Source organism: Limulus polyphemus, unplaced genomic scaffold (genome assembly GCF_000517525.1).
Source record: "Limulus polyphemus unplaced genomic scaffold, Limulus_polyphemus-2.1.2 Scaffold958, whole genome shotgun sequence".
NCBI classification, from domain to species: domain Eukaryota; kingdom Metazoa; phylum Arthropoda; class Merostomata; order Xiphosura; family Limulidae; genus Limulus; species Limulus polyphemus.
In genome coordinates this window covers 311,303-325,791 of record NW_013666568.1, presented here as the reverse complement: position 1 = coordinate 325,791, position 14,489 = coordinate 311,303, and the positions used below count along the sequence as shown (strand labels likewise).

The window sequence follows — 14,489 nt, the reverse complement described above, 5'->3', positions numbered from 1 at the left end:
ATACATAATTTATATATATATATATATATATAGTCCTAGTAAATAGAAAAAGAACCTATAAATGGTTTGAAAAGTATTTCTTCATGTATCTCTCCCCAGTCATAAAAAGAATCAGAACTACTGTGTTGCTTCGAATGTTGTAAATAACAGCTATATATCTAGAAAGTAGAGCAAGATGACACATTATTGGTAGATAAGGCAACCTGTACAGGAATTCTTAGTATTAACACAACTGAAAAAGATTATATATTACTGATACTGAAAGACTGTTTAACTCTTTCAGCATGGGCTTGGTCCCTAGGACCTCGTAGCTATTTTGTGCTTGTTACAGTTTTCATGCTATAACTTTTAAATGAGTAGGCGAATGTTAATGAAATTTGGCAGTTTATCAGTAAACATTACAATGTTTTCATATGCAAAATATCAATTTTTTTTTTATTTAGTCTTAAGGTTTGTAAAGCAATGTTTCTCTAATGCCTTTTTTTCTTTTCACATCTTGCCTATCTATTAAAAATAGATTAAAAATACTTTTATGCATCAGAAAAATTTTCATGAAAACTATACTAGGCAGAAAATGATTACGAGGTTGTCACATTGACCGAACCCGTATTGAAAGAGTTATGTTTATATTAGATTTCCACCCATGTGTTGACCAGAATGCTGAACATCACAGTAGCTACTAGATCAGTGATCTGCCCACAGTGTTCCCTAATCAGCTACCTTTGCCCCGTAGACAATGTCCTTCAAACAACTCAAGAGGAAAAGGTCCAGAGAACAACTGTTCTCCTCAGGAGATCTGCCCTTCATGGCTGGTTTTGTGTAACACCATCCTTGACTGTTGAAACTATCAGTATCAGTTCTTGATAGAATTCTTAACTAGTGAATCATTTCCATAGACTCTAAGATATTCCCATTGCACTAGAACAGATTATTTAATCTCTGCTAGTCACAGGACTCACATATATCCTTTTCTGTCTCCATGCATTACATGTAATTACAAATTATTACAAAAAAACTGCATACATATACTCTTATTCCATCACAAATCATAAGTTTGTAGCTATTATAGTCTTCTTGTGGTGTAAGTACACAATACATCGCATAAATATAGAACAAAAACAGTTTCAAGAATGAAAATAAAATGTAAAGAAACTATAAGAAGATTTTCAGATGATTTGTTCTAAAGTCTTCTAAATTTCACTCAACATTCTGTTGTTCTTCTCTGCCCAAGATAAGTCTCACTTTCCCACGAAGACATAAATTACTTCTTACACCACTTTATTCACTCTACAATGATGTAAATAGTATATACTATGCTCTGCTCTACCTAATGGTATTCAAACTTTGCCTGTAGCTATTTTCAAAGCAATCTTCATTAGTGGTTTTCCAGATAAGATGATGAGAGAATATAAAAAGGTGGGAATGTAAACTGTACCATATTTAGTTAATTGTATCCTCAAAGGGTATTAGCTCCATAGCCATGCATAAATGTAAGTTTAACGTTTTTATTTTTCTTTGCAAATTCTACTGAATAAATGTTACAAAATGTCAATTATAAAGCACTTTTGAGTAATAAATTCTTGAAATAGAGCCATATTCAAATTATTATTTTTATTTAAATCTTAAAATTTGACATGCAGGTGTGCACTCAACATCTGAAAAGTGCTCATCAGTCTAGAAAGGGTTAACTGTAGTATTAATGTAACAAAAGAAGTTTACAAACTGCTAGAAACAAAAAAAAACTGTACAGGTTGTTGCTATCAGCACAATAGAATAAGATTACTGGTTATTGGTAATGGTAAGTTACATGCGAATTTGTAAGTGTTAATGGAACAAAAGAAGAACACGTTACTGGGAATAACATCAGATTACAGGTTACTGATCATGCAACACTATACTTTTTATTAATAAAATAGAACCTACCTCGACAATGCTTCCTAAATCTTTTACATAATCTTCTTCTGTATCAATAAGTTCTTCAATCACATACCTGCACAGCAACAAGAAATGATTAAAATCAAAAGATTTCTGAAACACTTTACATGACTAATGGAATTTTTCTCAACACTTTTTTTTTTTATAGACACAAAAGTTTAAATAGAACAAAGTGTCAAAATTAACTCTTAATCCATCACTTACCCACGCCCAGATAGATGATAAATCTGAAGTATGCAACATCTGGAAAATTTCTGAATTTACTAAAAATATGCTAAAAATGATAACTGTGGATAAGGGTTCCCATTCTGTGAAAATGAAATGTCAGTAACTTTGTTCACAAGCAATTATTCAATATTCTTTGTCTTTCCTTTGCCAAATATTTTTCTTTTTTCTATTTCCTGTTTTAAAGTATATAAAATTAATGTAGAACTATAGAAATATCTGAAGATGATCCTACATTTTCTGTTACTTGCAACAAACTGAAAAGGTGTTTCAAGTAAGTTAGTTGCATTAAAAGGAAGTTATTGAAAGAAAGAGGGCTAGAGTTTCCAATAAAAGGAAAAAAAACTAGAAGTGAAAAGAAGCTTCTTTTATTTCTTCTCCTTCAAAAGTTGTTGTTCTTTTGGATCTTTAGGGTTGTGATTCAAGTGATAATAAATATCATCCACTGTTCCCTTTGCTAAAAACATTTTGTAAAGGCCTTCCTGTGTTACTGCACTTTTTCAATTATTTCTGGCTTATGTTTGCAATAAAATATTTAAGTCTTTGGCTAACTTACACCAATAAACTCAATTACAGTTTTTGTGCTGGTTTTGAACTCTTTGGAACCAAGTCTGACAAGTATAACAATCAACACACCAAAATTATTACTACCAGATCTGTTGATGTGATGAATTTTCAAATATTTGGGATTTTGGCCTGGTTATGTAGCAAATTCAGAGTTAACATAAAAGGATTAAAAACCAGTATATAGCAAGTCACTTTATCTTTACTGACAACAATACAAAGAAATAATTTAAATTTTTGAGCTGTACAGGATTTTATAATATTTTATGGAAGCAGTGTTGTTATTAATTTTCTTTAAAAAAAAACCTACGAAATGAAACACATTTCGAAGTGTTAAATATTATAGCATGAATACATTCTTTATTTTTAATACCTTTCTGTATATCTTGGCACAGATACTTTCTTATAGCACATCTACTTCATTTTCAAGGTCTATTATGTGAAATATGAGATAGCTGTTTTTTATTGTAAACCAATCAATTATTTTTTAAAAATTATCCAGTATATTTTATTTTTTTGGATGAATAGAATATCAATCTTTTAAGTAATCAACTTACACAAAGGCAACAGAAATGAGCAAAGTATTTGTGTTACATTTTATACATAAAAGAAACACAGAAAGTGTATGCACTTTAGAGGTAAGGGTACAAAATTAGAAAGTATCTCTGTAGAATTTATATAAAAGATGTCAGAAATGTAGATATTATGGTACATTTTACAAGTAAATACAGAAATGTAGAAATTATCTTTGTTACAAAGATTCATACAGCCACAAAAAATTAAGAAAGTAACTGTACAGAAAGTCATAAATGTGGGAAATATCTATTCATTAATTTACATAAAAGTTTAACTCTTTCAACCCGAGCTCAGTCCTTGGGACCAACCTCATAACTATTTTGTGCTTGTTATAGTTTTCATGCTATAACTTTTAAGTTAGTAAGCGAATGTTAACGAAATCTGACAGTTTATCATAAACATTACAATGCTTTCATAAACAAAATACCTAATTTTTTTTTTATTAAGTCTTAAGGTTTGTAAAGCAATGTTTCTCTAATGCCTTTTTTTTCTTTCCACATCTTGCCTATCTTTCATGCAAAATAATTTTCATTTTAAGGTTAAAAATACTTTTATGCATCAGAAAATTTTGAAATTTCATATGCAAAACCTCTATAATGTCCAGATAGTTATTAAATATTTCTTAAGAAAAAACTTTAATCTGTTATTTTCAGTAATTCTATATGGGTTCTATATTGGTAAATTTGACCAATCTCACAACCACCATAAAAAATTAGGAAATTATGCCTCTTCCATTCTAGAATGTACAAAAATTATAACATGAAAACATAAATGTAACCTGTAATTTGAGTTTTTAATTTGTATGAAACTATAGAATTAGTATTTTGACTTCACAAACATCTAATTTGAACCAGTGCTACAGTCAACATACCATGTGACACACAAAAATCAACGTTTATCTGTGTTTTTTAATATTTACTTTTAAATTAACAAATTGAGTAACGTATAGTTCTAAAATTTGAATTATAACCTACAGTTTGGTACCAAACTTATTGACATAAATTCATGAAATAGTTGTTCAATAAAATTTTGAATGCGAGTCAACAAACGAGATGACATGGCCTTTCACCCGTGACCCATCCCAAAGGGTTAAAACAATGGTTTTTGCAGATGTATCAAATCACATCCTAATTTCTTGAACGTGGAAATAAATATTCTAACTGCAATAGTGCAAAGTCAAATGATGCTTATTTATTTCTGATATATCACATCATTAAAAGTCCTGTATAAAAAACAACCTCAGAATCTCTAAATATTAATACTTAATAAAATACACACTTTCTTTTTTGTAAGGCCTTTTCTTTATCACCACATTCAGTGGTAAGGGTTTCAGTGAGGACAGGAAGTGGCGACTCTGGTTCCTCTTGATTAGGCAATGAAGGACTTCTCAATTCTGGTCTGATTTCCAGTACTGGTGGCAAATAAGATGTTACATCTGGTGTTTTAGGCTCTGCAATCTCTGATGAATCTGTAGTACTTTCAATGTGATGTTCCTGTTGTGAGAAAAAATACCTGGGAATATTATATTGGTTTACACATATTCAGGTAGGTTTTATTAAAGGTTTATCACTATTAAAATATTTCAGTTTTGAGAAATAAACCATTTTCTATTTTCAATTCTTTCTTCAACTATCTATTTTATTTCTAATGTTATAAAATTCACTCTTCAACCATTTGTGCTTTCAGTATAAGTTTTATAACTGTTATTACAAAACTCATCCTGACCTTACTCTATTAGTTGTTCCTAAACTTTTCTTGGCTGTATCTTTAATTTCTAAGGTCACAAAAGTCACTCATACAATTCTGCTTTTTTCTGAGGTCAAAACTCCTCACTATTCTAATCTTTATCTTGCTGATAGGAAACTCAGTTTATGATTTTCTTTTTAATATATTAACACTCACTCTTACTATTCTGTTATTTTTGTGATGCCATAAAACTCATGCTTATCATTATGTTCTTTCGTATGATGTTACAACATTCACGCTTACCATTTTGACTATTTTTTTAATGATATAAAACTTACCCTTACCATTCTTTCTTTCACTATTTGCTCTATTTCTGATGCCAGGTCTGCTGAACTTGTACCCTCTGTTGCCTGGAGAGGATGAGTTAAAGGCTAAGCATAAAACAGGAAAACATTTTGCATGCAAGATGCAGTCTTTAAAGAAATTGTTACACTAATAATAAGATAACTGTAAGTTTACTGAACAGTGCTTCAGCACCTTTATTATAACTAATTCTAGTAGTAATCTGAAAAAACGTATTTTTACAGTAAGACTGTTAAAAAGGTCTGTACTCAATCAGCATTATCTCATAAACATATCCTGAGATACTTTAACATCATTTTTGTAAAGTTTTATTTTTATACGTCGACCATTTCTATTATAAAGAATGCCAGTTTCATATACCCTCTGCAGTCTTGCATATACCTCCTACTGAAACGTGGAGCATTGCCAACAAGGTTTTGCATGAGGTGTCTTAATAATTATTTTCAAAATATACGTATAGATGTAGCTGGTAAATTATTATTAATTTTGATCTTTAACAATTAACAAAGTTTTGTAATGTTAAGTATAGCTGCTGCAATTTCTAAATAATTAGAAACACAAACTATACATAATTACAAGATTTGCACCTCCTACTTTCTCTATTTACTGAGGTATCAATACATTTGTCAAATCCACAAGAGAAGCCCACCCCTCTGGCTCTGTCTTTTGACACTGATTGCTTATCAATTTTACGTGACTGATAGGTATGTTTACAACCAACACAAAGAGTATAATCTCCTCAACAGGAAGCTAGTTACCAGTTGTTTAGATTTGGTGCCTATTATATTCACTAGACCAAAGTCTTTTAACTTATTTAGAACTTACCAAAAGCTTGCCAAATTTTGAAATGTATATAGTAAATTAAGTTATAGTATGAATAGCTTTAAAGAAACAGGCTCAGTTTAATGGACTAGCTGTTCTTTTAAGTGTTAATCAAATTTGAAGTGTAAATTTTTTTGCATTAAATTCTGATTACTAGCTTATTTTAAGCTATTAAATGGTTTCTAAGCAAAATTACACTAACTTCTTTCACAATCCTTAATTTTTTCATTGAGATGTTAAATTAATAGGACATGAGATGAACTTGCAAAAAACTAATATACTGACATACTTGAAGGTTCCACCACTATATAATGTATAAATACTGTTATAAGAATATCAATATAATAAATTCACACTAAATACAAGGAGTTCCTTTAACAAGAAAAATAGTAAAAACATTTTTTTGTGTACAGAAAGCCATATTAAATACCCCAACAAAATCCATTTGTCTCGCATAAAAGGGATCACATCAATTACCTACAATAATCCATCCTGTCATACACAAAAAATTGGATGAGGCCCTAACATACTCAAATACTAAAAGAACTATGGTCTAAAAATGTGATTATGGCTAAAAATACAGAAAAGTCTTGCTTTTATTTTGCACCATCAAAAAAAAATTTTCATGTTTTGTTTTTGTATGAGGCTATTAATCAGTATCTTAAAATACATGCCTGTGTATTTTAGAAACTGGTCACTCAACATTCAAATGGCAACATCCCAAGGATTTGCCAAGGCTTATAGGTGGTGTGTGCTTTCAGGTGAAGACATTACTGGTCTGTTCTTCATTCCTGGGCAACAAGTTAATAGAGATAATTATACTGAAGCTATAGACCAAATTTTTTTCATGTCTTGAACAATGATAGGTACCTACATGGACTGTTAATTTTGAAAAGGATAGCACACCAACAACTTGGAAAAGAATTGTCAAAGAGTAATTATGTGCCACTTTCCCCTACTGGATCAGAAACATTGCACAATCCTTTACCAATATAAGTTTGTAAGTTATGATACAACAGGATTTTGTCTTTTGAGGTTATGCAAAAAACAGTATAAATGCAAGCCTCTTATTGTTCATGACCTCAATGTTGATAGGTCTTTCATATCTTCCATATCTAGTGTGTAATTCAACTCCTCCATAATTTCAGAATTGCATAAGAAGTGGTGAAGAGTATGTTTAAGTGACTAAATGAATTTCTGTAAGTGAAAGCTTGATACTCACATAAATACAATGAGTTGCCTTCTCAATCCCTGCCATACAATTTACTGGGAAGCAAAAATGCACTAGGTATAGAAAAATGATACAAAAACACATATAATTGAAGTTTTTTGTATCCATTCTTTTTATAAAATTGCCTTACTATTTTGTCTCCACCTCCTTCTGATGAAAGAGGAGGCGGCGGAGGTACTGGAGTGAAAGTGTGATCTTGAATCTTCATGGGAGGTGGAAGTTCAACATCGCAAACTTCTTCTTCTGTTGACGCACCACCATTTAGATCAAGAGACTTAGATTTTTGAGTCAACCGAGGTTTCAATGGAGAAGATTTCTGGTGGATCAAGTGAAATGTTTAAGTTTGACTTGGAAAACTAATGCACGAAGTTTAAAACAAACAAACTCAAAATTAGATTTCAAAAAATACACAATAAATCCTGCCAACTTTAGAAATCTCAAGGTCTTAAATGAACAAAAAACAAAGGATTTGGCCAATTAAATGGCTGATATGTCAATTGTAACTACATCCAAAATCTAAATACAGAGTTTCCATCAATAGTCATACAAAATAATAAACAAATCTGGCTAATTATTCTTCATGCAACAGGCTCAAAATACTTGTTCATTACAAACTAGGATTCACAGTCTATCTGAGTACACCAAGAACTACCAATACTACACATAAGCTGGTTGTGTATTCACAGAACATTTGTAAAAAGAGTACTATTAAAACTTGTCCATAGTGTAATACTATGCATAAAAAAAGCTTTTCAAAATCTATGTACTTCCATATCAGCAGACATGAGAGAACAGGAATGGTAAAAGTAAAAAACAGATTTATATCTGAAAATAAATGCCTGAAACTTTAAAGAGATAAAATTAAAGTTTATGGCCTATTTCTAAAGCTAAAGGCAACAAAGGATAACAGATAAGATTTAGTTTTAACTCGTATCCTTGAAAACCGAGTGACAGAGAAAATAATTTTTATCTCTCGAGTAAAACAATAAAAAGTGACAAAAAAAATGAAAGCCTGTATTACAAAAACAAACTCAGAATAAAATTGTTTATACACATACCACAAACTGTAGCAGATATAATTAAAGCTTTTATTTTATCTATCACATACATACATTACATATATATACACACACACATGATAGATAAAATAAATGTATATCACATCTCACGAACTAATAAGAGACAGATAAAATGAAGATGCATCTTTAAAGCTAAATAAAGAGTTCAAAAATAAATTTAGTTTTTACCTCTTTAAAGCTACACACATGGAGAGATGACAAAAATATAGAAAGTTTATTGGATGTGTGGGTCTGTATGTGAAAATAAAAGCTTCTTGTCTTCTTAGGATTAAAAGAATCAAAGTTAAAAAAATTTAATGAAACTTTCAAATTAGAAACAGCTTTTATTAAATGATTCACTTCTTAACACTTTTCTTATTCCAGTGGTTTGTAACAGCTAACCTGAAATCATTCTAGGAACATTATTACTAAAAACAAAGATTAAGTGACTGATTATTAGCTGACCAAAGTTTCTATGAGAAGTAAGTTAGGACATTTTGAAATATCAGTAAACTAAATTGAAAGCGATTTAAAAAAATGTGTGAACAGAAATATGAAGTATTTTGAAAAATCTTTAAATTACACTATAAAGGCAACTGATAAATGATAATCTAACCTCTATTCCCTGTTCTTCAGGTTGTTTGACTACTGCACCAGTTGATGCTGGCTTGTTCCCCATTTCTTCCTTCCCACTCAACAACTGGGAAAAACAAAACAATTAAATTCTAAATCATACTGATGTTAAACCAACTACTATCCAACTTTACTACAAAGGTTTAAATCTTGTAAGGAAGTTAACAATAACTCACATTTGTTGCAAATGCACATGTATCAATTGTTCAGTGAAACTGTAGCACACTAAAAACAACATACAAAATTTAGTAGCGACTCTTAACTTGGAGAGAAATTACATGAAGAAGTTTTAAAAAATTAACTTAAAACTGAGGAAAAACATGTAACAGCAAATTCGATTTGATGACGAGGTACCCACTTTCAGACTAATGCTTGGAGACAGCTTGAATGGGTAATGAAGAAAAACTTTAATATAAGTTTAACATAACAGTAAATGTACAACGTTTTGACAAGGTTTTGTCATCACCTGTCATCAAGCCATTTCCAAGCATTATATAACAGCAAACATAAAGATAAAATTTACTGAGAAACCAACCTAACAATAAAATACCAAAATGGAAGTATACAGGTTTCAGAAAATAAGACCTTTTTCTCAGATTATCATGTTTATAAATCAAGAAGAATCCTTCTTACTAACATATTCTTATATAACTCTTAATACGATTTCATATTGTTTTGAGATTAAAAACAACTGTTATCACTGAATGAAATATAAACCTTCCAGTGATGTGGTGCAGAAGACTTTTTAGTTGCAGGCTTAGTACTATCACTTGAAGTTCTGTCCAATCGGCCATGACTCAGTTTCCTTACAGGATTTGACAGCCATTTTCTGTATGAAATACAAACAGTCAGTCAATAATTATAGATGTTAAGTGATTTTATATACAAATAATTTATTTTTCATAAAATTTTCAAAAAAAAAAGCTTTTATCAGTAACAATTTTTTTATTAACGTCATTTTGATTTATGGTAAGGAATAAGTTGAAACTAAACTATATAATTGAAATAAACTGTCTTAAACATTATCCTTGGTAGTATATGCTGTTTCAAGATATAGAGAGAACTATACTATTGAGAAAAGCGGCTCTGAGAGTGATTTTTTATTTCTAGAAAGAATAAAACTACAAAGAACTGTGGCTTTAGAAGTGACCATTTAATTCTAGACATAAAAACACACATACAGAATGTGGTTTCAAGAGTTATTTTTATATACAAAATCAATACAATAACAAATATAGAAATGAAATTCTTCATATATTACTTATTTCAGTATAGGTACAATTTAAAAAGTCCTTTAATACTGTAAAACAGTGGGTCCAACTTCATTAATCAAATACTTGAGGTGAACAAATACACATTCTTGGTACACATCTTTTGATATTAAAATATATATTAACTTACTTTATAGTGCTAGTTCTTTTGGTTTTAGCTATAAGCAACCTTATAAAATAAACAATTAACAGAGTATTTCTCTCAAAATATATACCTTATTTTAACAGTGGTTTCTACTGACACATTTATGGATGTCAATCTAAAAAAACATGTTTTTCAAACACATATAAAACTTTATCTTAAGATACATGTAATATCAAATATTCGTATCAAACAATGGGTAGTAGGTTACTGGTTAATACTGCAAGCTCGCATGTATACTCAGAGAGCACATTTTCTAAGGGTAACTTTTCTCCAAATGAACACACAGAGATTTCAAAAAAACAGTTGAAAGGACAAACTCCAAAATGCATTTATATCATCCAAACTTATGTATCATGAAAATATGCAATAGGTTTATATTTGAAGTTTAGACGTTATGTCTTTCAAGTAATTTATATTTATATATTTTAAAGATGTCAAGTTTAAGAAATTTTGAGCTTAGTTTGACCAAGTTTTTTATAGTCAATAGTTTAACTTTCTTTGCTTTGACTATACTGAAGTGAAATGTAATTTAATACATAATTAACATGAAAAAAGAAACTACAAATACTCAAATGTAATCTAATCATGCTGTTTATTTGTACTTCAAAGACTGAAAGCCATGTGATGAAACAGTATTCCCACGCCAGATAGACTATCACAGGATCCAAAATGTAATCAGTTGAGGCTTTCTGTCACAAATTACAGAAGGTCAAGTCTGGAAGTTAACCAAACTTTAAACACAAATAATAAAAATGCTGTTTATTAAATATCAGAATCTGAAATAGTCTATACTGCAACCTTGCACATTTAGTGTCCTTATCTCTTAACAAACTTGATTAGTGAGACTAACCGACTTGTTGAAAATAATGCAATAAATTTGCTAATAAGTTTGCCTTTTTTATATTTTCGTTGACTATGAACTGTAATTAGATGACAATTGTATTTTATATCTGCACAAAGAACGTGAAAATAAAATAGTTCTAAAAAACTCCCTTCCACAAAGGAATTTAACTTCAATCCTAACAATTTCTATTAGTAAAAGGCTTTATTACTTACTACCTTTACAATAACTGTTACAAGTGGTTAGTACATCAGCCATATGGCCTAACTGCAAATCCTGTCTCATTTTTGTCTTTGCATGATAGAAAGTAGTTATTATTTACAGAAACTATATTTCTGCAACAGAAAGTTTGATGTTATTATAACAGCTACATTTTAGTACAATAAAGTTGTGGACTTTATAAATTCCATATGATTTCATTCATCCAAGAAGAAACTTCCACAATTAAATGGTACATAATTATAATTACTCATTTTAAGATAAGCTAAATTAACTCAATATAAAAATATATATATTTATATTACCCAATTTACACTGCAGTCTAGACACACAAATAATTATTCTGGGTTAGTCATTTCATTTAAAAAAAAATGTGGGATTTATTTATTTACGTGAAAAAGAAAAGCTTAGTACAAATAACTAACCAACATCTTTTAACTGAATAAACAGAAGAAAGTTTTCAGGACATAGTGAATATTCATGTTTCCTGATACAGTAGTAATGTGATTTAACGTTTATGTTCTTACAACGCTAAAATGTTAGGTTCAATTCCCCTTGGCAAACAAAGTGCTTTACACTGAAACAATTAAACATTTGATGGTGTATAAAGAGATGAAACAATTAGTAGCAGAGACAAAAGCATTCTTAAAAGGCACATAAATACCTTATATAAATTTTGAAGGCTACTAAAACTGAATTTATTGCCTTATAAAGGTGGGCACAAATTTCCTTTTCTTGGATCCTATGTGTATTTTTGTAACAAAGTCTCATGTACAGTTAGAAGTACTTCAGTTCAGTTTCTCTGTACACAGGGCAAAAGAATAATTCCATATTCCCATGAGACAAATTTTTACATGACTCAGATGTGACATTATTTCCATCACATTTCAATATTTTTTAACATTTTACAAACAAACATCTTGAAAAATTATGACTGCTGTACTTGCTGAAATAAGCACTCTTGATGTCCAGATGTGATTGGCTAATGATGAGCTATACAATCTGGAATATTGGTTTATAGATCTAGAAAAATGCACTTTTAAAGTGTTAACTTATTTCTACAAATGGTTGAGTACATTATATTCAAACAATTTTGAACATGTAAATCAGCTAGTCATATGACAACCACTGCTGATATAAATTTGTGGTGAAACAGTACGTATAAAAATTATATTTTGGTAGTTGTAGATAGTGTGATACTACTGAAAACAGATCACTTTTGGAAAGAGTATCTAACAGTCCATTTCAATTCAAAATATTCATACACCCAGGTCATAAGGTTGTGTTCAGGTCAGGAATTTAGAATTTCCAAGAGGAAAATATCCCTTGAACTTAATAGTATTGAAAAAGAAAATAATGTAGAACAACTTGGGTGCTACTATAGAAATAAAGACCTGCAATAGGAAATTCCCCAGCTGTGGTAAGCAGTGTTTCTAACAAGTGAGGATCAATGGATACACAAGTCAAAGGCAAAGGCTGTCTACATACCACAGAAAACTCAACAAGTATATGAGACTGGAAACAAAGCCAACTGGTTCACCAAGATAAGGCTTCCAGTCCTATCTCCCATTCAATTGTTGCTTACCTCAAGCAGCTCTGGGACAAAACAGATATTCATACTATTCCATATGAAGACAGATCAGCAAAGTTTGTTTGTTTATTTTAGGGCAAAGCCATTGGGTTATCTGCTACGTCCATTGCAGTGAATCTAACCCCAGAATTGTGGCATAGTAAGTCCATAAACTTACCACTGTCCCACCATACTGGTCAAATCACCAGACGCAGTACTTATGTATTTATGTGTGATTCGATTGTTGAAATAGACGTTGATAAACTGTCATCTTTGTACAATAAAGAGATTACAAAAAGTATGCAGGGAAGAGTGGTGTGCTTTGAGCATGGCAGTTTTACAATGAAAACTAAGCTGCAGAGATACTGTCAAGATGCATGGTCATATGATAGTTCATGAGCAAACATGGCAACATGGATTGTAACAATGTACTGAGGCTCCAAAATCATTTTAATATAACGTAATGAACATCTGCAAATGTAAAAACACATCTGCAGAGTGTGGCTTGCTTAAGTTTTTTTTTGTACACATATTCTTCATAAAATTTAAATAACCCCCCCAGTACCAGGTTTATTTTTAGATGCACAATAAACAATAAAAAAAAGTGGATATTTCATTCCATATCTGAAACTTGAAACTGGTAAATTTTGGAACTTTCTTTATGTGGTTAATATCACACTTTTCAAGGCTAAAAGAAGGATTATGTGTATATATAAGTGTTTGCGACATACATGTGCCAATGGTAATGACAGATTTAATTGTGATTACAACAGTTGTTGCTGTTTGCATACACCTCTTTATAATAAACTGAATCAAAATAAGGTATATTTTACCTGACTAGACTTCATACAATATACACAAATAGCTAACTTTCAACTGGGTTTATGAGAAAATAATGAGATTTTAACCTGCTTCAACCTTCATGTAGATATAGAGACACTTAGCCTAACCTACTACCAAAGACAACTGGTCTAACAAAGAAATGATACACAAACAAACAAACAAATAAATAAAAATGTTTAACGTGATTTATAAAATAGATAATGAGAAGACCAAATTTATTTCACATGCAAATAGTTATATAGTGTGCAAAATGAAGACAAGCTTTAGTTTTTCAAAGTTTTACAAGTGCCATCATAGCTTTCTTACAACAATACACTGAAGACCCAGGACAAATAAATTTGTTGACTGCCTTGATATAGCCATAAATGAAAGTTTGTAATAACTTACTATTTTAATATCTAACCTTACTGTGAAAATTTATCTTAAATTTTTGAAATAATCAAAATCATGTGATATAACTATAACAATATAAACCTAAAATTGAAGTTAAAAACAGCATACTAGTAG

General features: G+C 30.3%; 1 protein-coding gene across 2 annotated transcripts in view; it reads right to left on the bottom strand.

Annotated features, from left to right (window-relative positions):
- Positions 1–498: 498 nt before the first annotated feature.
- Positions 499–14,489, bottom strand: part of LOC106461433 (triple functional domain protein-like) — a 202,341-nt gene continuing 188,350 nt past the window's right edge. The window contains exons 38-43 of one of the 2 annotated variants that reach the window (XM_022388406.1): positions 9,811–9,922; positions 9,077–9,160; positions 7,533–7,718; positions 5,325–5,396; positions 4,579–4,793; positions 499–1,990 (exon numbers count right to left, since the gene is read on the bottom strand). In XM_022388406.1, coding sequence (XP_022244114.1) covers positions 1,876–1,990; positions 4,579–4,793; positions 5,325–5,396; positions 7,533–7,718; positions 9,077–9,160; positions 9,811–9,922 — 784 coding nt within the window. In that variant the 3' untranslated portion in view covers positions 499–1,875. The remainder of the gene's footprint in view (positions 1,991–4,578; positions 4,794–5,324; positions 5,397–7,532; positions 7,719–9,076; positions 9,161–9,810; positions 9,923–14,489) is intronic. The other variant, XM_022388407.1, reaches the window with a different exon arrangement.